General features: G+C 46.5%; 1 protein-coding gene across 3 annotated transcripts in view; it reads right to left on the reverse strand.

Annotated features, from left to right (window-relative positions):
• Positions 1-7,427: 7,427 nt before the first annotated feature.
• Positions 7,428-25,914, reverse strand: part of TMEM131L (transmembrane 131 like) — a 169,361-nt gene continuing 150,874 nt past the window's right edge. The window contains exons 29-35 of one of the 3 annotated variants that reach the window (XM_042935265.1): positions 25,529-25,717; positions 21,481-21,559; positions 20,498-20,580; positions 12,464-12,584; positions 11,360-11,448; positions 9,047-9,186; positions 7,428-7,839 (exon numbers count right to left, since the gene is read on the reverse strand). In XM_042935265.1, coding sequence (XP_042791199.1) covers positions 7,564-7,839; positions 9,047-9,186; positions 11,360-11,448; positions 12,464-12,584; positions 20,498-20,580; positions 21,481-21,559; positions 25,529-25,717 — 977 coding nt within the window. In that variant the 3' untranslated portion in view covers positions 7,428-7,563. Of the gene's footprint in view, positions 7,840-9,046; positions 9,187-11,359; positions 11,452-12,463; positions 12,585-20,497; positions 20,581-21,480; positions 21,560-25,528; positions 25,718-25,914 lie in introns of all 3 variants that reach the window. The other 2 variants (XM_042935264.1, XM_042935267.1) reach the window with 2 other exon arrangements.

Raw genomic sequence — 25,914 nt, forward strand, 5'->3', positions numbered from 1 at the left:
CAAGGTCACAGGATACCTACAGGGCTTGCAAGCACAATGAAATACATATTTGTTGAATAAATGAGTGATTTGGTGACTAAGCACGAGGAGGCTTAGGAAAAGAGACTCTGGGTTGACTTATATTTGGTTGACTAGCAAGTGCACAGGCCCCTATTGTGGGCTCAGATGTTGAATGAGTTAAGTTAGTAAATGAACAAACTCAGGCAGAGGTTTGGGTTAGTAATAGATCGGAAGTGATAGGTTTGGTGCCTATCAGATACGATCTGTGTGAAATACCAGTAAAATCTCTAATAGGCACTCAGAAATAAGTCTAGCTTTCCATAGAACATTAGGTGAGAAAAAAACAGTTCACAGAACAGTGTGTGTTTCCCATTGTTTTTAAACCCACGCATACACACAAGTCTGGAAGAAAACATACCAAAATGTTAAGTACTTCTTGGTGGGTGATAGGATTATAATTATTTTTTTTTTCTTTTGGTTACCCATATCTTCTACAGACAGAACAAACAACAAAGGTATTTCTACTTAAAAAGCAGAGAAATGATGGATTTAAAAGTCAGTCTCATGTAAGACACTGAAGATACAGGGGTGAAGGTGATAACCCAGTGAGGAGGGGGGAGGACAGCGGTTGCTGAGGACATAATCCCATGTGATCTTGAAAGCACAGTTTCTGGTTGGGTAAGAGAACAAACATTTGGTATCGACTGTCATGGTATGGCCACCCTCATGCTGCCAAGCTCACTGTGGCCCATCCGGACAGCCCTTTTTCCCTGACACATTTCTCAACCTGCCTTTCAAACCCTGCCACCATGCTGACCTGGTCTTTACTTTTCTCACACCTGCATGCCTCCTGCTAGCATCCAGCTCTTCCCCAGCCCCCGGGGGCCGCCTCACATTCCACAGCTGGAGTGATAACCCTCCCACCTTTGTTCCCAACATCCCCATCATGGCAGCCAGTGTATGAAACCATGGGCTTGAAGACTGCTCCCGCCTTTATCTCATCCCCCAACAGAACCTGATCAGACTCACTTTCCATCAGAAAGCCAACACTTTCCCTCAGTGTAACTATGACCTGTTTTTCCAAGTTCTGCTTCCAATTAATCCAGCAATGACCCCTTTCACGGCTACCCGTGTTTTGGGCATGCTGGTAACTCTGGCAAAGTGTTTTTGAATAGCTGTTCGGTAGTTGACATGTATTTGTGCCCAGTAGTTAAAATTGTATTTTTCTGAAATAAAAAGCAACGTAGGGAGCACACGCTGTGTTTCGGGACTAGGTTTAGGCTCCAAGCAGTCACGTAAATCCCGTTTGCTATGGCGGGTGTCAGCGCCCCTGGTATATGGAAGCCTGGAGGGGTGGGTGCTGGGTACCATAGGGAATGAGCACTGGATTTTGAGCAACTCCCAGGGCATAGCCCAAACGGCAGGGCTCCAAGTGAAACCTCTGTGGCACTCCAGTTCTCTTCTCCAGAAGGAGGCCCGGGCCCTGTTGCCCAACCTGGGGTTTAGAGACCAAAATGTCTCCAATTAGGAGAGAAATAAAGAAACCATCTGCAAGCCCGTACCCTGTTGGTTTAACATTAGCTGTGTTCAGCAATATCTGGCACCGGCCTTTTAGACACAGGGAAGCCCCTATTTCCCCCTGACTGGGACCACATGACCAGCTCCCGCCAATGGGCTGTGAGAAGTGGCCTGGGGTAAGTTGCCCCTCAGAGGAGTGGGTGGATTCCCCCAAGCACTTTCTTCCAGAATGGAAATGAGGGAGACCTCCTGTGGAGATGGCCAAGCGATCTGAACCACTTAAGTCACACTAGAGGCCCTTTGCCCTGCAGTGTCACCTGAGCCTGTTTGGGGATCAATTTGTTACTGCACCATGTAACGCAGCCTATCCCAACTAACACCAGATCAGTTCCGAATTTTAACCCATTATTTTGGTTTAATGAAATTTTCTTTTTTTGTTTATTTATTTATTTATTTTGGGAGAGAGAAAGTGTGAGCAGGAGAGGGGCAGAGAGGGAGGGAGGGAGAGAGAGAGACAAGACAGAGCGAGAGGGAGAGAGAGAGAATCCCAAGCAGGCTCCACACTGTCAGCGTAGAGACCGATGCGGGGCTCAATCCCATGAACCGTGAGGTTATGACTTGAGCCAAAATCAAGAGTCCAACCCTTAACCAACTGAGCCACCCAGGTGCCCTTTGATTTAATAAAATTTGGTCAATGAAAGCAGGAAGGAAAACAAGTGGATCTAGAGCACAAGAAGGACTTGGGAACCTGGCCTGACCCAGTACCGTTTGCTCCTTTTCTTTTAAAATTGAACTACACACTGAGTGGTCACTTTCCACTCCCTTGTGGCAGCCTACCCAGCCTGAGGCCACAGTGTTCGATGTTCCTTCAATCATTTTCAGATTTTCAATAAGCTCTATGTCTACAGTGAATGAATACACATCTGATTGGCCAGATGAAGAGACACTGGGCAAATTTTTCATTTCTTTTTAACTTCCAAAGTAAGAGTCTTCCTCTATTAATAATATGTGCATTCTACCTCCGTAAATAATATGTTCTATTTTACTGACATCTTCTCTGGACTCTGGTAGGTGTATTAAACCGCTCAAATATCTAGGTCACACAGAAATGATTATTTTGAAATGTTAATTTGAATTGGCATAAATATTATAGTACAGTATATGTATTTTAACTAAGTTGTATTTTAAAGGTGACTTTTATAATACTTGTCTAGTATTTCAATTAATCGTAATTAGACTGGCTTGCATTTTATATGCTGGCTATACAAGTATTTAAAGACATTCTTATGTGCCTTTAATCCTAGCCCGAGTAATTACTACATACCTCATTTTATAGGGTTTTTATTAGGGAATGTTTAGTGAAAGTTTCACTTTGCCTTTGCCTTAAAATTATGTCCTTTTATAGCGTGATGTAAATTTTACTTGGACTTTAGTATTTGTTGTTAACATGCTTACTTTTCCCCATTGTTAAATAAAGTATACTTTCCCTTCATATTTAATTAAAAATTGGGGGGGGGGATGGAGACAGGGTAATAGTAGTACATGCTTATAATAGACGATACAAAAGAAAATGAAAATCACTCATAATCCACCCACCAGATAGTGCATCATTCCCTCCAATCCATAGCCTGCTGTATACAACTATCATATTCATACTGTATAAAATATCCATATTCATATGCAAGCAACTGTCCATATTCATACTCTACATAACTTTGTATCCTGCTTCTTTTCACTGCATATGTCATTGTCTTACAATTTTTTGGAGGCCTCCCAGAATTTTGTTTTAAATGTTTATTTATTTTGAGAGAGAGCGTGTGCTCGTGCACCAGCAGGGAAGGGGCAGAGAGAGAGAGGGAGAGAGAGAATTCCAAACAGGCTCTGAGCTGTTGGCACAGAGCCCGATGTGGGGATTGATCTCACCAAGTGTGAGATCATGACCTGAGCCAAAATCAAGAGTTGGACGCTTGACCGACTAAACCAAGCAGGCGCCCTGAGGCTTCCTAGAATTCTAATATTTGTATGTACTATAATTTATTTATTTTTTCTTAAGTAGGCTCCATGCCCAGTGTGGAGCCCAATGTGGGGCTTGAACTCACAGTCCTGTGATCAAGACCTGAGCGGAGATCAAGAGTCCAACACTTAAACCGAATGAACCACCCAAGCACCTGTACTATAAACATTCCTATTGTAGAACATTTATTTTCAATTCATCACTGTTGTAAACATTGATGAATATGCTCACACATCACTTGTGCTAGGCAGAATAATGATTCTTCTGTACCAAAGAAGTCCACATCCTAAGCCCCAGAACCTGTAAAAACACAAAAAGCACTTTGAAGATGGAATAAATTAAGGACCTTGAGATGGGGGTATTATCTGGGTGGGCCCAATCTAATCACATGGGTTCTTAAAATAGGAGAACCTTTCCCAGTTGAGATAATATTATGAGATGTAACAATGGAAGCAGGGTCAGATGCTACATTGATGGCTTTGAAGATGGAGAAAGGGGACCACGAGCAAAGGAATGTGGGTGGCCTCAAGAAGCCAGAGAAGTCAAGGAAGAAAGCAAGTTCTCCCCCTCGAGCCTCCACATGGGAATAAATATAGTGTCTCCAAAATGATTTTAGCCCAGTGAGACTTGTGTGGGATTTCTGCCCTACAAGACTGTAAAATAATAAATTTGTGTTGTTTTCAGCCGCTAAGTTTGTGGGATTTTTTTTTTTAATTTTTTTTTTTAACGTTTATTTATTTTTGAGACAGAGAGAGGCACAGCATGAACGGGGGGGGGGGGGGGGGGGGGAGGGCAGAGAGAGAGGGAGACACAGAATCGGAAGCAAGCTCCAGGCTCTGAGCCATCAGCCCAGAGCCCGACGCGGGGCTTGAACTCACGGACCGTGAGATCGTGACCTGAGCTGAAGTCGGACGTTTAACCGACCAAGCCACCCAGGCGCCCAGTTTGTGGGAATTTTTAATGGCAGCAATAGAAAACTAATACCGGATTTTTGCGCACATCTTTTACTCTTTCCCATAGGAGTCGACTCCTAGAAGTCTTTAAAGTCCCTTATATTGCCAATGAATTTGTGTAAAAGTGCCCCACCTCATTTGCCCTCACCAACCCTGAAACTCAATTTCCTGCATATCCTGTTGTTTCATTGAAATTGATGATAGTAATGATAACCAAATACTCATAGCATCCAATGGAATGCTTACACTCACGCATTCAATCCTCACAACTCTGTGAGGTATGGTACCATTGCCATCCCCATTTTCCAGAAGAGGGAGCGGAGACATGGAAAAGGTAGGAATGTGGTACAGCTGGAGTTAGACCCCAGGAAGTCTGGCCCCAAAGGGCACGCTCTTTAATAAGTGTTCCATTCAAATCGAAGGTCCCAAAGGGAAGGGTCAGTCTTTTCTACCTCCTTGATTACTCGAGTGATTGTCAAGTTTTCCCTGGTGTTACCGTAATCGTGTGGCAACAGTAGTCACAAAGAGCTCTAAGCAGAGATTGACATTTAAGAGTTCACTCAGTCTGTAAAGAATCGCGGTAACATTTTCTCCTACCTTTGCTGCTTTGCTGGTGGCCCTTTGCTTCTCTCTCAACCACAGAAAAATTGGAATATTCTCTAATAATTAAGACTCACTTCAACTGCCAGATCACCGTGAACCACCCCCTCCCCATTCCTTTATACCCACTACTATAGAATGGATACCACACCAGGTGCTAGAGACAACAGTGGACCGGACAAGAGGGGACGGCTGTATTAGGCCTGATGCCATAACACAGACCCTTACGAGAGTCAGGAGTCCAGGCCTCAATGCCAGCAGGTGAAACAAGGAAGAGGAAGCCACACCCCTTCCATTAGGGTCACAATCCAGAGCAGGCAACCTCGGTTTGCTCACATGCCAGATAGCCACTGCTTTTAGTCTTGGGGCTAAAGGATCTTCCAAAGTTAAGACGTTTTTCTCTTGTGTATAGTAGAATAAAAACTTACTTTGGTTTCTCGCGTTTTCCTGACGTAAAACTGGGGGATCAATGAAAGTAGAAAAATAGATTAGATTGACAATCATCCTGAACAGAATGTGCATCTAATGTCTCACTGTCTCCAGTGCAAGTTTTGAATTTGACTCTGAAAATGCTTTGGGACTGTTTCATCTTATTTTGTTGTGTGGTTAATACTTAACACAAAACTTACCATTTTCATTTTGGAGCAAGCAGCCCAGCGGCATGGGGTACATTCACACTGCTGTGCGGCAACACACCATCCATCGCCCCAAGTTTCATCTTCTCAAACGAAAGCCGCACACCTTAGGGACGCCTGGGTGGCTCAGTCGGTTGAACATCCGACTTCGGCTCAGGTCATGATCTCACGGTCCATGAGTTCGAGCCCCGCGTCGGGCTCTGTGCTGACAGCTCAGAGCCTGGAGCCTGCTTCAGATTCGGTGTCTCCCTCTCTCTCTGCCCCTCCCCCGCTCATGCTCTGTCTCTGTCTCAAAAATAAAGATTAAAAAAAAATTAAAAAAAAAAACCAAAAGCCGCACACCTTAGACGACAACTCCCCCCAGCCCCGGTCCACTTTCTCTGGGAATCTGACTGCTCTGGGTACCTCATGTAGGTAGAATCGTACAGTAATTGTCCTTTGACTGGCTTAGTCCATTTAGCATAAAGTTTTCATGGTACATCCATGCTGTGGCAGCATCAGAATTGCCCTCCTTTTTGAGGCTGCATATCCCATGGTACGTCTGTACCCTGCTTTGATTATCCGTTCATCTGTCAGTGGACACTTAGGTTGTTTCCACCTTTCAGCCGTTGTGAATGATGCTGCCAGGAACATGGGTGTGCAAACATTTGCCTAAGTCCCTGCTTTCAATTCTTTGGGGTATATACCTAGACCCTAAATTATGTTAACATTATTCAACACTGCAGGTGGGAGATCTGCTTTACCCAAATCGGGATTCTAACTTGGCAACCTGAGTAGTTTCTAGCAGCTGTGCATGCCTGGAGGCGTCCCCTACAGAAAGGCAGTGCCTGGTTTACAGTACACTGGTCCTCCTTGTCCCAGGCTCCCGACGACCGCAACAAAGGGAAACTGAAAACAAACATTGCCAGCACACCTCTCAAAACTCTCTCCCACTGAATTTCCAATAAAAACAAAACGCAATGTAAAAATAAGACACTTTTATTCGAAGTTAAGAATGTTTTCCAGGTTGACACACATACATAGATAATTCCACCATCTTATGGATTTCTAAAATCACTGACAGGCAGATACGAACCAGTCTGGCAAACACGCATCGGCCACTTAACTCCCAAGTTTTTGTATTTGCACTAAGCCTGCTCACTCAGAGGGAAACCACTGGCCGGAATGTCCCTGCTGCTTTTGTTGCCCCCAGACTGGCATGACGGAGGGGAGGGAACGCTCCTGCTACACTGAACGGGCAGAACAGCGCTAGGCTCTCGGCTCCACCCAGCGGCCATGACCGCCAGGACCGGGAAGAGCCACCCCGCACCCCAAGCAGGGTCTGTCCAGGCCAGTGAGCACGCTGCTCAGCGGGGCTTCCCAACCAGCCCTTCTCCACACTGGCTGCACAGTATCGTCAATGGGGAACCTGAAACAAAATCCAGATGGCCTGAGCCACGGGTCAGCCCCGTGAGAATCTCTGGGAAGGCCACCGGATAAAGGTCATCTCCCAAGTTCCCTGGGAGTGGGGAAGGGGGGGTTCCGAAGCTGTGGAGAAACATAGCAGCCCTTTCTTTCTCAACTCTTACCTTCTTGGAAGTCTCTCTTATTCTAATTTCAAACACTGGGCATGTCAGACACACTTCTGAAATTATGAACTTATGCCATATGGATGCTAACGTCTCTAGCAGGGATTTACAATGGGTTTAAAAAAACAGAGCACCTGGGTTTCATTAAAAAAATTTATTTTCATATAAAAGTGCCAAAATATCCACCAATGTCATAATCTATCTCAGCAACCAGTTTACGCTAGTAATCAAAACACAAGCCTCTTTATTCACATTGTTTAGAAATCAAATCCTTTTCACACATTCCCACAGTAGCTGGAGTCTCTAGATAGTGGGAAGCTTGCGCTCCTATCTGCCGTGGTAGTCCATATGTCCAGGTTCATATAGGCACGAAACGGGTTAAACCCCGGGTAGTACTCCTTGCACATGACAGCCTGGTTTTCCATGTGAGTCGAATGTTCCGTGGTGGGACTGATGGGGCAGCAACTTTCATATACATCACTCTGCGGGGCCCAGATGGAACCAAAAAGTCCAGACATTGGAGACAAGCTTCGGGTGCTTGTGAGGTAGGGCTGAAGTGTACATGAGGAGAGAAAAAAAATGTTTTTATTTTTTAAAAATATTTATGTTTGAGAGAGACAGAGGAGCGGAGAGAGGGGGAGACAGGATGCCAAGCGAGCTCTGTGCTGATGGCAGAGTCAATGCAGGGCTCGAACTCATGAACTGCGAGATCATGACCTGAGCTGAGGTCAGACGCTTAACCGAGGCTAGGCATCTAGGCCACCCGGTGCCCCAAGAAATGTTTTTTTTTAAAAATAGAGAAGGTTTGGGGCACCTGGGTGGCTCAGTCAGTTAAGTGTCTGACTTTGGCTCAGGTCATGATCTCGTGGTCCATGGGTTCAAGCCCTGTGTCGGGCTCTGTGCTGACAGCTCGGAGCCTGGAGCCTGCTTTGGATTCTGTGTCTGCCTCTCTCTCTGCCCCTCCCCCACTTGCACTGTCTCTCTCTCTCTCTCTCTCTCTCTCTCTCTCTCTCAAAAATAAATAAACATTACAAAAATTTAAAAACACAAGCCTTAGAAAGGCAACATCAAGGTCGAATGCTTACCAGTGGACACCACAGTGGTAGCAATCCAAGATACTTGTAAGTTATTAATATTCTCAACCATCTGGGTTGCTTCGACTCCATTTTTCTCAAATGGAGTGATGTGAAATCCTCATCTAACTGGAATAAACTTATTTTCAACCCAAGGAAGGACCCACACAGGTCAAATGCCCTCAATCTATAAGAACTGTCTTGAGGGGCATCTGGGTGGCTCAGTCAGTTAAACGTCTGACTTGGCTCAGGTCATGATCTAGGGGTCCGTGAGTTCAAGCCTCACGTCGGGCTCTGTGCTGACAGCTCAGAGCCTGAAGCCTGCTTCAGATTCTGTATACTCCCCCTCTCTCTGTCCCTCTCCCACTTGTGCTCTGTCTCACTCTAAAAAATAAATAAATGTTAAAAAAGAAAAATTAGTGTCTTGAATGGATGTGAAAGGAAGAAGGTGTGGGACTTTTAGGCTCAGAAGGGTGCTGACAGGCAGGAAGCCCTCAGGACCCAGTCACGGAGGGCTTCCTGGCCCCAATTCAATTTTATCTACAGACCATCACCCTGACTTCTGTGATCTACAGGAACCAAGCCAGGCTTTGGCTGATCTGAACCTAACTCTGAAATTAAGGGAGACAAGGATTAAAGCAACACCAGAAGGAACGTGCAAATGCCCCAGGGTCACAGCACTAACCGGAGAATTGAGGAGACTGGCATGTCCCCAGGCAGTCGGCATATTGGGCGGGGGACTCCAGGTAGACTGAGAGTTGTGATCCATAACATCTGTCTGAATTTCGGCAGGACAAGGGAAGCCATTGGGGTAATTCATGTTTTCTACAAAGAATGGGAGACAACAACACAGGTAAACATTTTTATGGCAAGATCTGCATTCTTACTCTTGGGCCAAAAACTTTCAAGGCCTTACTATATTGACAAGTCAAAGACAGGTATAAATACTCACCCCATGTGGACCAGGAGGGCCACTGTCATTCTCAGGGTTAAAACTATTTATCAGATATACTACCTGGGAAGCCCTCAGTGAGGAAGGTCTTCCTCTGGACTTGATGTTCTGTATTTGACAATGTGATGGGAATCTTTCTAATAAACACTACCGCAGACTGGAATCATGTCGAGAGTCTTACTAGTCCTCAACATTTTCCTTTATTACCTGTCATGCTAACCTCATGCTTCCGAAACCTATATGTGTTTTTTTCTATACATAAACAGTTATGGTAAAGTTTAATGTACTAACTAGGTACAGTAAGAAATTAATGACAATAACTAATAAAATAGAAAAATTATAACAAAAGTTATGTGAATGTGCTTTCTTTTTCTCCTTCCCTCTCAAAAGATCTTACGGTACCATAGTCACCCTTCTTGTGATGATAGGAGATCATAAAATGCCCATGTAGGGAGATGAGGTGAGGTAAAGGACAGACATTGTGACATAGTGTTAGGCTAGTGTCGACCTTCTGACAATACGTCAGGGGTCAGGGGGAGGATCATCTGCTTCTGGATGGTGGCTGGCCGCAGGTAACTGAAACAGAAGAAAGCACGACTGACCGGCTCACAGGGTGCTGCTGTCATGACCACAAGCCCCACCAGCACAGGAAGAAAGTTACCACAGCACCCCCCAGTGGTTAGCATGGAGCAACGCATACATTACAATGGGGGAAGTACATCTAATATACTGCTTAACACCTTCCCTGAAAAGGCATGAGAAATCATGATCAGGCTGTAACGTAGAATCAGAACACTCTGCAGTTTATCTTTTTGCATAGCTCTTATTGTTTACTATTACCGATGCTTGAGCCCAAGCATCTGTAATTTCCCAGAATTTCCCCTCCTAGCTCTGTTCCTTCCTTCTGCAGCACCACCCAGGGGCAGAAGAGTCAGGACTTGCTGAGGAACAAGCCCATAAATGCTCACATTTCACAAGGGGCTTGCCTGCCTCAAAAGTTCAGCAAACATCTAAAGCCTCAGCCTCCCAATGGATCATCTACAATCTTAGGTCCACATAGATCCAAATGACCCAGTTCTACCAAATGGGAAGGGCTAACTAGTTTAGAGTTATCTGTAGAAGCCCCCAGACATCCAGGTTGAAAGGGCTTTTCGAGGCCATATAAAACTATACATGGGAGGCATGCACAACTGAACCCACATGAAGCCACTCAGCAGCTTCCTGTAAGGTCGTTCTCCACGGCTGCTCACTGTTAAGGGCACATTCTTTTTTTTTTTTTTTTTTTTTTTCAACGTTTTTTATTTTATTTTTGGGACAGAGAGAGACAGAGCATGAACGGGGGAGGGGCAGAGAGAGAGGGAGACACAGAATCGGAAACAGGCTCCAGGCTCTGAGCCATCGGCCCAGAGCCTGACGCGGGGCTCGAACTCACGGACCGCGAGATCGTGACCTGGCTGAAGTCGGACGCTTAACCGACTGCGCCACCCAGGCGCCCCAAGGGCACATTCTTAACAAACAAACAAATAACAACAATAAAAAAACCAAGCTCACGGACGCAGAGAACAGACTGGTGGTTGTCAGAGGCAGGGGTCGGGGCTGGTGGGGAGTGGGGTGTATGTGAAATGGGTGAAGGTGCTTAAGAGGCACAAACTCCCAGTTAGAAGATGAACCAGCCCTGGAGAGACAATGTGCTGGCATGGTGAGGATAGCAGACAACACTGTACTGTGTATTTGCAAGTCGCCAGGAGAGACCCTGAAGGTTTTCATCACAAGAGAAAACCTTTGTAACAATGTACAGTGACAGATGGTAACCAGACTTACTGTGGCGATCACTTCCCAATATTTACAAATATGGAATCATGATGTTGTACACCTGAAACTAAAGAACGTTCTACACCAACTATATCAGTTGTTTTCAAAAAGGTACTCTTCTGCAATTAGTGCCTTAGACAGACTTAGACCTTAGACTTCAACCTTAGACAGACTTTCTGCTTTGACTTTCTGAGAGTAAAAGAATGGCACTGGGATTGTTCGAATAGCTTTTACCTTCCGGAAAGGCATTATAATCATTCAGTTCCAACGGACAGTACACACTGGGGAACTGGCCTTCACAAGTCGCACTCCAATCAATGAAACTGCTACAAAAAACAAGAGGTGTAGTCTCAGAAATAGGATGTCAAAAGATCAAGTAAAGAAAGGAAACCGATTTTATTGCCCAGCATCCTAATCACTGCTAATTCCTCAATTTTGCAAGATAAAAGTTGTACTTTCTCAAGTCACAGGATCAAAGACTTACTAACTGAATGCTCATCATCAATGACACAGCCTTGCAGGTTGGACGGTCGGAACTAGGAGCACACTTCCTTTATAACCAGGTTTGTGAAGTCTAACCAGAGGCAGGATCCAAGGCCATGGCTTTATGAGCACTCTGGAAGAGTGACCGTGCTACCCTGAGGGTCTCAGCAAACACCTGACGGTTGTGTTATAAAATATCCACCTTTGCTCAAAGCAAGGCCAGCACTCACCTTACATAAATCACAACCATAGAGACTATGATCATGATAGATACTTCAATCACTGTTACAAACTGGATTCTCATTATAGATAGAAGGAAGTAAATACCACTGTAACAAGCTGAACCAAAAAAGAAAACTTCAAACAGATTCTGTGATTAAACACAGATAGCAACATTTTCTCAAGTTTTCATAATTGAATGCCATTAATATCCAACAGCAAATTAAAAAACTGCTATAATGTAACTACTTTTCAATTCTCAAATTATTTGAGCTTTCTTAACACTTTAAACATGTTCATGATGAACACCATGGAAAAATGGAAGTCTTTTCTCTGCTAGGTGGTAGAAATTCTGAGTGATTGTTTTTTCAGACTTGCCTCTCTTAATAGATCCGTCTTTCCAACTTAAAAAGGAAGGTAATTATGTGACCAACAGCTTTGTTATTTTTATTTCCTTTCATGTTTCTCTCAATCCGTGCTTTGTTATTTTCTGAGACATCACAATGCGACTCCAAAAGGCAGGAAACACCCAGCTAAGGTGCACTGGGGAAGAAGCCTGGCCCCCAGTTGTGTAAGGCCTGCCTAAAGGCAAGCCCTTAGGCTAAGCAAGGCAAGGACCAGAGGAGAGAGCTGTACCTATTATGCACGGGGGCGGGGCCCTGCATCACGCCAGGCATGCTGTTCTCCACGGCACAGTTGTAGCTGCTTGTCACACACATGGGCTGCGTGGGCCATAGGTCTCCAGGTGGGTAAAGACCTAAGGAAGAGAACAAGGCCTCTCAGTCTACCTTCTTCCCCCTTGGCCTTCATCCCACCCTCCTTGCAGGACCAGCTCAACTTCCCTTCTCTCCTTCAAGAAAACACTCCCTGAATATCACCCACACATGCCGATCACTTCTATTTTCCCCAACCCCTTTCAGGATATACTTTTAAGATATGAAGTAGAAAGATGGCATGTGCTTTAACCTTCACTTCGGACGGTATAGGACTGTCTCCTGACCTGGATTACAAGATCACTGTAATAATTCACAAGTATTTGAGGGCCTGCTCTCTGTAAGGCCCCATTTTCGATGTCAAGGACACAGCAGTGGACAAGTTTACATTCAAGTGGACAGAGACAAACGAAAAAGGAAGAAGGAGAATATGGCAGGTGGTCTAAGTGCTATGCAGATAAACAGCAATTTTATTTATTTTTAAATGTTTACTTGATTTTGAGAGAGAGCACAAGTGGGGAAGGACAGAGAGAGAGAATCTCAAGCAGGCTCTGTGCTATCAACACAGAGCCTAAAGCAGGGTTCAACCCCACAAACCATGAGATCATGACCTGAGCCAAAATCAAGAGTCAAATGCTTAACCGACTGAGCCACCCAAGGGGCCCCAACAGCAATTTTAAACAGGGTAATGAAAGGCCTCACTAAGGGAATATCTGATGGGTGGAAGATGTGAATAAGGTAAGAAACCGGGGGGATGGGGGAGGCTCCAGGCAGGGGGAATAGCACTTTCTGTAAAGGCTCCTGGTGAGTTCAGAACAGCAAGGATACCGGTGTGGCCAGCAAGGAGAGTAGTGGGGGATGAGGTCACAGAGATGACTGAGAGCCAGAGAGTGCAGAGTTTGTGGGCTCCCCAATTTAAGGATGGGGGCATTTACTTTGGATGGTATGGGGAGCTGTTAGAAGGTTCTGAGCTTAGTGACTACCAGGAGACAAGTCTCTACCAGTTTCTCACATTTCTGTACATCTTGCAGGTGGAGGCCCTGAATGCCTTTATTCTGGACTATCTTCTCAAGGATGTTTGGTAACCAAAAGCCGTGCAACCTATATACAGCCTCCCTCTGGAGCAAAAGGCAGGTATGCTTACTGCCCATTATAAAACATATGGGTTCCCTAAGCTCAGGGTTCCTTCCTGTAACATAACCCAGTATGCACACAGATATCCATGTAGGACCCAGGGGAATTGATGCAAACATGGTGATATTCATGTAGCTGGCTTGGCCTCAGCCCTCCCTCAGCTTTATGTGGAGGAAATGGAGGCTGTCCCTCTAGGGAAATTGTACCTCCCACTCTACTACCTGAAGCAACGCTGCTGGCTCAGTGGGGCCTACAACTCACTGAGGTTCCCCTAAATGCCTGGGTGTGGCTCACTGATGGTCAGACTAAGCTGAAACCGGATAGTGCTCACTGGGCTCTAGCAGCTGTCCGCCCCAGCATCCACTCTGCAGCACTGAAAATGAATATGGCCCCTCTGGTCAGGCACAGACCCAGGGTGGAACTCTCAAAGCCAGCTCTTCTCTTGATGAACTGAGTTGTGCTTTTACTGACACAAGCTATTGCTAATAGCCTAGCTACTGGTCTGTCACTTGGAAAGCTACTAACTGGCAGATTAAAAGACACTTTGCTTTAGGGATGTGAAATGGGGAAACAAATGTTGGCTTCCAATTAAATCATCTGAGCCACTCGGGTAGGGTATCCTGAGGAAGGCAGCCTGGAATCAAGCTGCACACCCAGACGACCAGGACTGCTGCCTGTCATATCGGATGTGGGAGCACTTCCAGCATCACAAATGCACAGAGGGAAGAAACCACTTGTTTAGGATGCAGGACTACCACTGCCAGCCAGACTCATCACAGCTGCCTCGAGCTGGGGTGGGCCACATCATACTGAGCATTGCTGTCACCCACTCCTGGCACATGGACCACGCTGGACCCTGAGCCTTGTCTCCAGGCCATTACTGCTGCCTCCCCACTGCTGACACGTTTCTGGTTACAGTGCTGCTGTTCATCAACCAGCCGGCACAGCCACATCACTGCAGCCCCTGAAAGTAACCTGATCAGGACAGCTATCCCGACCAAAGCCACTCAGCAGTGGGTCGAGAGTCAAAGGCATTTGGTGGTCCTTCTATACTCCCTACCGACAGACACCTGGGATGGCTGGGCTTGGAACAGCCTCCTCCAGTTCAACCCAAACAGGTTTCTGACCCTAATTCCTCACCTCCCCTGGTCTACATACTTATGTAAGGCAGTTTAGTACTGACTGGACCTGTGCCCAGAAAGGGATCACTGGCCCTTGGCTGCTTCCTGGGTATGAAACAGGACTAAAGGGGTGTGGGGCAAGTGGGATACAGAGATCTGTTCTGAACATCCACAATTCTGCCCCGACCACTTCTAGACATGTGACACTCGTTTTTTGCCCTAATAGCAACCTTAGGCTGAGCTGGGGGGTAGACACTCTGGTGTCAGTCCAGCCAATAGGGGGCTGAGTGGCTTCACACTTATTTCTGGTCCAGTCACCTGGATTCTCTTGTTAGACTGAGGGGATCCTGGACCATAAGGATATTAATCACGTGGATGGGTACACTGCTCAGAGTCCCCTACACGGCCCATACAGGCCCAAGTGGGGGAACATATGGATCCCTGTAAGTTTCATAAAAAATGCCTTGACCCAGGGCACCTGCATGGCTCAGTCAGTTAAGCATCCACCTTTGGCTCGGGTCATGATCCCATAGCTCATGGGTTCAAGCCCCACATTGGGCTCTGTGCTGATAATGAGCAGCTTATTTGGGATTCTGTCTCTCTCCCTCTTCCCCTCTCTCCCGCTCTCTCTCGCAATAAATAAACATTTAAAATAATGCCTTGACCCTTATGGACAAAAGGTGGTACAAGTACGGTTTTGTTGTAAAAAAAAAAAAAAAAAAAAAAAGTCACTGTTACAGTTACAGCTCTTGTGATGAGAGACAAGGATTCTATGGTGATGGAGGAGGAAAACCTCAGCACCCGGGGAGGGAGTGCCTTAGGTCTCAGGAGGTACAGAGAACAGGAGGACATTCATGATCCCTCTTTTTCAGAATTGCCCTTGGAGTCTTTCTCAGGGAGGAAAATGTCCTGGTACGGCTCTTCCAAACTGTTGTTAGGGCCTTAAATGTGACTGCCGAGTCCGCCAAATTACATCACACAGTTCTGACCTCAACTGGTCATCTTCTCCCTTGACGTTTCCAGGGGATGGACTGGCTCCTGCCCCCTCCGTGCAAAGCACTTGAGCATCTCCGGCTGTCTCCTGCCTTCACTGCCATTATCAGCGCTCAGTCATTTGTGGTATGGATGGATGGACAGATGCCATCAGCTGGTGGCATCCATCAATGGGACAGCCTGGGCTATCTGCACGTAGGCAGAACCTCCACAAAGAAAGACTAGACTCAATTATTCAAAACTGAATTGGGAACCCAAAGGTTTACTGGCCAGTCAGGCCACACTTGAGACACTGCCAACCTGTATTCCCTGAATGATCAGGTCCTATTGCCAGGGCAGGGGGACAAGGGGGGGAAGCGGGGGCGGGGCAGGGGTAGCAACTGTAAATGACACCTTCTTCCCAGGGCAATGTGTGTACCCCCAGAACGGTACTTCTCGTGCCAGTCACCAGTAGATCACGTAGCTTTCCTATGACTGTGGAGATCTCTCAGAGATGAGGATGCTCTTGGTTATTCAGGGAGATGTCCCTGAAGGATAACTTGCTGTTTATGCACATCCTGTAGGCAGTAATCACTACGAGGGAGCCATCCAATCAGCAAAGATGGTATGAGATTTGTTTCCTAACATTAGCTGAAATGATCAAAGACACCACAACACCAGCTTGGCTCTGGAAGGCGTTCAGGTCAGCGCTAACTCACTGGCCAGGGTGTGGGGGACAGACTCACCCAGACATTTTCCTGTAGGTCAAGTTGCAGGCTATATCATCATAGTCAAATTAAAAGATGTGGCCCCACCTTCTGTCAGAGTAATCGAGAACCACTTAAGGAGTGATGTATGCATGAGAAAACGGACCAGAAGCCAAGGCTACGCAGCAACAAGGGGTGTGTATATTGTTGTGAGACAATTTTCTATGGGTGTCTTTTCTGTACTTCCTGCAAGCAGGAAGCTAGCTGCCTATGTTCTGACCTACCTTTCCAAGGATGTTTACTAAGCAAAGCCTCAGGAGAGAGATAAGGTCTCTTTCTCTTTGGAGCAAGGGGCAAGCTTCTTTTTTTTTTTTTTTTTTTTTTTAATGTTTTTATTTATTTCTGAGACAGACAGAGACAGAGCACGAGTGGGGGAGGGGCAGAGAGAGAGGGAGACACAGAATCTGAAACAGGCTCCAGGCTCTGAGCTGTCAGCATAGAGCCCGATGCAGGGCTCGAACTCACAAACCGTAAGATCATGACCTGAGCCGAAGTCGGTTGCTCAACCGACTGAGCCACCCAGGCGCCCCAAGGGGCAAGCTTCTTTAACATTCAACAAAATAAATACAGTGTTTCCTGACTATTATAAAACACTTGGGTTCCCTAAGCTCAGGGTTCCTGTCCTGCACCCAGAGCCCATGCAGGTGGCCACCCGGGCCCACCTGCATCACCCATGGGACTGCAGGCCAGGACCTGCCATAAATACATCCATGTACATGCCATTCATTGTGCTAAACGTCCTCTGTGCCTGACCCAGAAGTCTCCTGTCTTCTGCCAGTATCTATAAAAATGTGGTACACTAATTGGTTAACTTGTAAGTTGGGTAACCTTCTCAGATCCTCCCCAGTTCTGGACAGAGAAAGGCTATGACTTATGTTAACATGGTCACTAAGGCTGCCGTGTTAAAAACAGATGGTAAGGCACTGATGGTTGTTAACCAGACTTACTGTGATCATTTTGCAATATACACACATATCAAATCATTACATTGTACACTGTATAAGTCAATTAAACCTCAATTTAAAAAGAGAAAATTAAAAAGAAATTAGATGGCAAGGTGAGAGCAGATGCAGGGAGATCTGTCAGGAAGTTATCGTGACAGCCCAAGAGAGAAACAATGATGGCCTGGACCAGGGTGATTATGGTGGAGGTGAGGAGAAGCAGTCAGATCCTGGTTGGAAGGCAGAAGACGAACAGAAGACAACAGATCATGGGTGGGCGACAAGAAAAACAAGTCAAGATTTCTGGCCTGAGCAACAAGAAAGACCAAATGGGAAGGCTGTAAGGTGAGCAGGAGTGAGGGAGGCCAAGCACTGGGATACCCGCTGCATCCCCAAGTACAGATGTCAAACGGCAGTTGGCTATAAGACAGTGGCATTCAGGAGAGAGGCCCAGGCTAAAGGTGCAAATGTGGGAGTCATCAGGGTGGAGGGAGCACTTAGGTTTGCAGATGGATGAGACCACCACAGGACTGTGCACAGAGACAGCACAAGGTGGCATGACAGGCCGGGGGTACTGAATCGGAAACCCTAAAACTTAAGGGCCAGAGCAGAACGTCTAAAGTCTGCAATAGGTCACCATGGAGATGGGAAGACTGAGAAGTGTGGGACTTCACAGCATGGAAACCGCTAGGGCCCCTGCAGACCGTGTCTTGGGGGAGTGGTGGAGCACAGCCAGTTTCAGAGAAGAGGAGGAAAGGAATCTGATAGCAAGCACAGACTACTCTTCTAAGAAGTTCCCCCAAAGAGAGGCACGACGTAGCTAGAGAAGGGGGTTGAGAGAGAGGGTTTGGGCTGTTGGTTTTTTAAAGGTGGGAAGTATCACAGCTGATGGAATGACCCCCAGAGAAAACCAGCTGATGGCAGAGGGATGGGCAATGCACTGAAACAAGAGCCTTGGGGAGGAGCACCGCACTGATAATTCAACAGGTTGAAACAGGAAGGAGCAGAAGATGTTGCGACTGGTGGTGCATGGACGGGGCAGTGGGAGCCTTCCGAAGGCCTCCAACTGTCTCTTTCCTTCCCAGGGAAACACCAAGCAATATCAGCTAGGAGGACGAGGCAGAAAGCACTGGAAGTATGAGCACAGAGGAGGGAACAGATAAGGGCCCAGAGAGTCGCAGCCATGGGGTCACGTGAAGCGAGGGCTGTGGACGTACAGAGCAGTGGCTGCTGTGTGTGCTTCTGCCCACTGTTCTCCAGCCTCGCTCACTGGCACTGCAGCCGGCAGAGAAGCCGCAGAACCTGGCAGAACCCTGAATGTGGTTTTGCAAGGTGTTTGCAGTGAAAGGAGGTAGCAACGGAGAGACTGTAACGAGGATGGGGGAACTGGGGCTGGGCAAAAAGCAGCTGTGTGAGGAAGGGCAGGGACGGCAGAAGGAGATGGGGCCAGTGCTCTGCAGACAGTCACTCTGAGCAAGATCTAATTCTCTAGTGACTTGAGGATCCAACCAAGGACTATAACAGGTGATTCAAAACTAATTGCAGGGGTGCCTGAGTGGCTCAGTTGGTTAAGCATCTGACTCTTGATTTCGGCTCAAGTCATGATCCCAGGGTTATGGGATCAAGCCTCGCATCATGTTCCACACAGAGCATGGAGCCTGCTTAAGGTTCTCTCTCTCTCTCTCTCTCTCTCTCTCTCTCTCTCCTCTGTACCTTCCCCATTCTCTCCCTCTAAAATAAAATAAACAAAAGTACTTGCAGATTATTAACACCAAGAACAAGGTAAAAGGCACTTGAAACATACACACATGCAAAAAAACAGATTAAGACTCTAGACAACATGTAAGTCTCCACCTGACAACACATACAGACAGATACAGACAGAATACCATTTTAAGGCATATCTGTTTGACAGTTTTTATTTTTCCCCATCAACTAAATCTTATCTTGTCTACTACCTTAAAGAAAAAAGGTAGTACCACCTAAATTTTGTCCAAGTCTTGCTTCAGCAACATTACTGAATTCAAGAGTTTTTTTTAATTGAAAACACTTATTTTATTGGATTAGTAATTGGATCCAACTCACAAATAATTTATTTCTAATGACAATGCAACAACAGCAAGTCCAAAATGTATCCAAAGAACAGCACAGAAGCCTATGCTTTCAGAGTTGGCTCCAATGCATAGAGGAGTTTTCAAATCTAGTCTCATTTATATGAGCAAAAGCAAGCACATGCGTTAAAGCTAAATGATGCCACGGGAGTGAACATCAGGTTTATCCTGCCACGGTTCCTGACCCTAATCACGTGGGAAGCAGGCACTAGAAGAAAACAGGAGACACAAGACAAGAGCCAAGAGAGGTAACAAAGAGAACTGGAGAAGAAAAATGAGGGAGACTGGAGTTAACGTCCTACAGAGACCCCAGGAGGGAGCGGGGTTTGGTTTTCCCTCCCACTCACATCATTTCCACACCCCTGGGACGCTGTCTTCCCCACCTGGGGGTAGCCTGCAGGAGCTCAGCTCCTGGTCTCAGGTCGCGTAAAGGGAGCGAGGCTGGTCACTGAGGCTGCGAGGCCAGGTTAAAGGACTTCTAAGACATGGGGAGGCAGGGAGGACAGGGAGAGAGTGGGAAAGGTGGAAGCAGGCTCAGGTGCCTGGACTTGACCCATGGCATGCTGTCCAACCAGAGCTTACCTTTGCTTTCTCTATTTCTCTGTTACCTCAGACAGGCAAAGGTGGACCACACATAGCAGTAGTCCCCTGCAAAGCACCCCGTGCTATACTCGGGCCACAGGGCACCTGTACCCTGGCTCTAAACGAGGGGGCAGCCCAAGTCAGAGACCTCAATGAAGCCAGTCCAGAGGGCAGGTACATTCCCAACGCACGAAAGCCCAGTGACATGGCTTGAACAAGAGGGCGCTGGGCGAAGCCCCGGCCCCACCCGACCTGCCTGTCTTGGCAAGCTCCCCGACCTGCAGTGTGGAGCACCTGGCTGCTGTCTGCTCCAAGCGTATGCGCCTCACCTTTATCTTCTTCGACACCTGCAGGCCTGGCAGGAAGGCTGGGACAGGGAGGTTCTGCATACCGTGGGACATTATTCACGTTTCTGTGGAGAAAGTGAGAGAATGAGGATCTACTCATTTCTTCTGTACAAGGACATACCAAATTTGTTCACTGAGTTTTTACAGACATTCTTCCCACAAGAAACATAAAATACTAGACACACAATGGTACACGGCCAGAAAAGGGCTGAGGAATAGTAAATTCCCAAGACCCAGCAGAGCCTTTCTTAAATAAACAACAAAACAAGTTTAACTAAGGTAGCTAAGGTGAACTGCAGATTCACCATCAGCCCACCACCAGCCAGCAGCAAGAATTAATCCCTAATTTACTTCCTACCTCTAGCAAAACAGTTCACAGACAGCTTTGTCTCCTATGCTGAGTTTCCTTCTTTACAACCCCATCAATTTAGTTTTAATGACAGCCTCCTGTCCTCTCACTATGTGACCAGCGCCTAAGGAAAGGTGATCACATGCCCACTCTGAAAACCTCTGCCGGCTGCGTACCCTCCTCTTCTCCCACTCAATAAAAGCCACTTGTTGATTTTGTCCCATGCGGTGGCAAGCATCACACAGCAGAATTGTTATCATGGGGGTAGCTGCTGGGGTCTTGCAAACTTCCCTAAGTCATGGGCGTCCAGTTTTATTTCAAGTTGTAGCAAAGCGTTGATGACTCCAATCCCTACAACTACTGCAGTTTCTCTGTCTGCTTTCAGGAACGAGATGTGTTCCAATGTGGCTACGTCACTGGGCACCCCAGAGATCATGAAATGTGTTTCCTCGGGAGGATCCTGCCTCCTGAATGATGAGCAAAATTGGGCTGTATTTTCCCACATCCTTAAAAAGTTTTCCTATTTTCACCCGCAGAACCAAGTACAAGGAAGAAGCAGTGACAGGAAAAGCAGTACCTACAACACACCGTCAAAGCTAGGAAATTAAAAACTCACGTGGGATTGCAGATGTTATGAGAAAGATTCAAGGAGATGGGAGTTTCTGAAGGAAAGTCATTTTGGGAAACATTGTCTCCTGCATAAAAACAAAAACATTATCATTATGTTTTACACATGTAATTCAACTGTATTATGTATTAAAGAGCAGATGGCTAATATCTCCAACCCTTAATGAGCAAGTTCTCACTTTAAAATGATTTTCACATTCAGTAATTTTATTTTATTCTTTTAAATTTTTCCCAACATTTATTTATTTTTGAGAGAGAGAGAGAGACAGAGACAGAGTGTGAGTGGGGGAGGGGCAGAGACAGACGGAGACAGAATCGGAAGCAAGCTCTAGGCTCCGTCTGAGCTGTCAGCACAAAGCCTGATGTCGGGGTCAAACCCATGAACCGTGAGATTATGACCTGAGCCGAAGTCAGATGCTTAACCGAGTGAGCCACCCAGGCACCCCTCAGTGATTTTATTTTTAAAAAATCTCTACTATAGGGGTGCCTGGGTGGCTCAATCGGTTAAGCATCCGACTTCGGCTCGGGTCATGATCTCATAGTTCGTGAGTTCAAGCCCCACATCGGACTCTCTGCTGTTAGCACAGAGTCTACTTCAGATCTTCTATCCCCCTCTCTCTCTGCCCCTCACTCACTTGCACTCTCTGTCTCAAAAAATAAACATTAAAAAAAATCTCTATTATATTTATCTTCATTGAAAAGTTACTGAAATTCAACACTTAAATTTATGAATTTTGGATTAATGGTGTTTTAATTTTGGCAAAAAGCTGAAATCATTAATATCATGTAACTTTCTCATAGGGGTTTTTCTGATAAAAGAAATCTTGCTATATAAATAGATCCCTGCAATTTATAAAAGTAATACATATTTACTGTAAGAAATCTATGAAAATAAACGTAAGTTTAAAGAAGAAAAACAGGGGGTGCCTGGGTGGCTCAGTCGGTTGGGCGTCCGACTTTGGCTCAGGTCATGATCTTGCGGTCCGTGAGTTTGAGCCCCGCGTCGGGCTCTGTGCTGACAGCTCGGAGCCTGGAGCCTGTTTCGGATTCTGTGTCTCCCTCTCTCTCTGACCTTCCCCCATTCATGCTCTGTCTCTCTCTGTCTCAAAAATGAATAAACGAAAGAAAGAAGGAAGGAAGGAAGGAAGGAAGGAAGGAAGGAAGGAAGGAAGAAGAAAAACAGAAGTCACCTGCAATTATACTGCCATTCAACATTTAGATATATTTCCTTACAATCTCTTTTATGTGTACGCATACATATAAAATTGGGGTCATGCTTCACATATATGTTGTCCTTATGGTCTTTTACACCACAATTATGCTGGGGACATTTTTCTGACAGTACGTAACCCTCAAACAACTTGTAAACTACATATTAAGCCACTGTACAGAAACACTATGAATAATTTTTGTCATCTTGCTCTCTCAGCCTTTCCCCCGAGCAAAACTGCATTTCTATTTTTTGTTAGTAAGGACCGATTTTTCAGAATCTTATGTTTGCATCATCAGGCAAACTTTGTCTTCAGTGGTGGATGGAGCTGGGCTTGGTGTAGGCTGTGGAACTCAAGCTTCCTCAGGCCAAACATATCCCGCTATCAAAGCGCCTGTACCTGCCTGCCTTCATCTGAGCCTGTGTGTCTCCATGTGGGCGACAGTGTCTCCTAGAGGGGGGCAGGACTGCTGAGTTTCTTGGGGGTTGAGAAGATCTTATCTCTTTATCCCTAAAGCACACTGCACAGTAATAAACACTGCCTATCAGTGATATTAAAATTTTATGGGGGGTCATTAAGAAAACAGTGTCTCAAAAGGCTCCTGGGGAGGGAGAGGATAATGAAAGAAAGGCTGAGAAATGCAGCTTGAAAATACGCGTGGGTGCTTTCTGTAGGTTTTTATGGTTACTAGGGCCCTGGTCTCTCAGACAAGACCTTCTTTTATATGTCTCGCTGCCGGTGGGAGACAGAGAAGAGAGGACAGCCCGGAGGCTGCTGAAGGGAATGGTCCATGGCTTGAAGCAGCCTGTCTTGGGGGGAGGAGACAGGGTTTAAGCAAACTGGGGTGTGGAACAGGCTGCCAACCTCTCTGTGCCCGGGACCTCAAATCTCAGACTGGCACGGGGACACCAGCCCTGGCCCCTCAGGGTTACTTGGGAGCAGTGTGAGTGTGATGGGTGAACAAAGGCCTCACAAATGTGAGTTTCTCAATCTCACCCTTACACAAAGACTAAGCTGAAAATAACAGTGAAAAGGAATGAATTCCATCTTTATATAGACACAGAGCTTTAAAATAACATTAAGTGAAAGAAGCAAAATGCAGAATGATATACTGAAGTATGATTTCCCTTATGTAAGTTAAAAACAATAATTCTATACTTTGTTGATGGATATATAAATGTAAGATAAAATATGGACTAAAAGAACATGTGCCAAGTTCATGACAGTGGGCAGTGACTCGGGGAGGCCAAAGTGGAAAAGACTACAAAGCACTATTAAAAACAAAAACAAACCCAAGGGTAAAGATAGCGAAAGTAAGAGTAGTTAATTCTCTGACCTTTCCCAAATCCTCAAATTTCTCAAAAATAAGAGAAGGCCACAATGTTCACAGCATTATTCACAATAGCCAAAACGTCGAAACAACCCGAGTGCCCATCAAAATGAGATATGTGCATGCAACAGAGTATGATTTGGCCTTAAAAAAGAAGGATGGGTGACCCTTGAAGACATTATGCCAAGGGAAATAAGCCAGACACAAAAGGACGACCACCGTGTGATTCCACTTAGACACCAGAGTAGTCAAATTCATGGGGACAGGAAGTAGAGGTGAGGCTTCCAGGGGCTGCAGGAAGTGAGGAATGGACAGCTGTTGTTTAAAGGTACAGAGATGTGGGGCGCCTGGGCGGCTCAGTCAAGCATCTGACTTCAGCTCAGGTCATGATGTCACAGTTTGTGAGTTCGAGCCCTGTGTCAGGTTAGCTCAAGCCCAGCTCTGGGTGAGCACGAGCCCTGCTTCAGGTGAGACCCACTTCTCTCTCTCTCTCTCTCTCCACCCCCCCCCCCCGCCTGCCCTTCGTGGGATTCCCCCCTCCCCCTCTCTTAGATAGATAGATAGACAGATAGATAGATAAAGGTGCAGAGTCTGTCTGGGGTGATGGAAAAATTTGATGGTGGTGATGGTTACACAATATGAGTGTACTTAACACCACTGAATGGTACATTTAAAAATGGTAAGTTCTGGGGGCGCCTGGGTGGCTCAGTCAGTTAAGTGGCCGGCTTCAGCTCAGGTCATGATCTTGCGGTTCGTGAGTTTGAGCCCCATGTCAGGCTCTGTGCTGACAGCTTGGAGCCTGGAGTCTGCTTGGATTCTATGTCTCCCTCTCTCTCTGCCCCACCCCCTCTCACACTCTGTGTCTCTCAAAATAAATAAACGTTAAAAAAAATTAAAAAATGGTAAATTCTGTGTTATATATATTTTACCATAATAAAAACTTGCAAGTGAAAAAAGGAATGCAAAAGTTCTTTGAACTGTGTCAAAGTTAGACATTAAATGATGGTGATGATGGTGATGATGATGATGATGATTTAGGGAGAGGGAAAGGAAGGAGGAAAGAACAAAAGAGTGAATGAAATCCAAAGCTAAGTAAACACTCCAATCTGCAGTCCCGCATGTACTCCAGGCCCTGGAAAACAGATCCAGGTCTCATACTGGGCTAGGCAGCAGGCCAGGAGGGAGGACAGATGGGAGGGAGGGCAGGGGGGAGGCGGGAGGCAGAGGCAGGAGGGAGGGCAGGTGGGAGGGAAGACAGGAGGGAGGGCGAGAGGCAGGGGCAGGACGGAGGGCAGGAGGCAGGGGCAGGACGGAGGGTAGGTGGGAGGGAGGACAAGAGGGAGGGCAGGTGGCAGGGAGAGCAGGAGGGAGGGAGGGCAGGTGGGAGAGAGGACAGGATGGAGGGCAGGTGGGAGGGAGGGAGGACAGGCGGGAAGGCGGGAGGCAGGGCAGGAGGGAGGGCCGTTCCCAGGGCTGGGTGTACTCCCAGGACTCACCGCCTGGCAGGAAGTGCTGACGGCCCACCGCGGGCTTCTTGTCCCCATCAGAGCTGCTGCTGCTGCTGCTCCAGCTGCCCCAGCTGCCACGGCTGGCCCGAACGCCGCCCGAGGAGCTGCCGCAGTCGGAGCTGGAATCCGAGCAAGACTTCTCCACACACTTCTTGCCAGTCTTCTGGTAGTAACCCTCTGCAGGAAGGAAGGGAGAAGTCATACCTCATTCGAACAATTTTCAACTTGATGCCATGTCTACTAAGGAGATAAGTGAAGTTATGAAGAAGGCCAGGTTCACGGTCAGGGTCTGCTACCTCTGCACATCTAGCAAGAAGAAAGAAGTTAACTACAACCAATAACAGGACTTTAAGAAACAGTGAGGGATGAGCTGT

Source organism: Panthera leo, chromosome B1, assembly GCF_018350215.1.
Source record: "Panthera leo isolate Ple1 chromosome B1, P.leo_Ple1_pat1.1, whole genome shotgun sequence".
Taxonomy (NCBI): Eukaryota; Metazoa; Chordata; class Mammalia; order Carnivora; family Felidae; genus Panthera; species Panthera leo.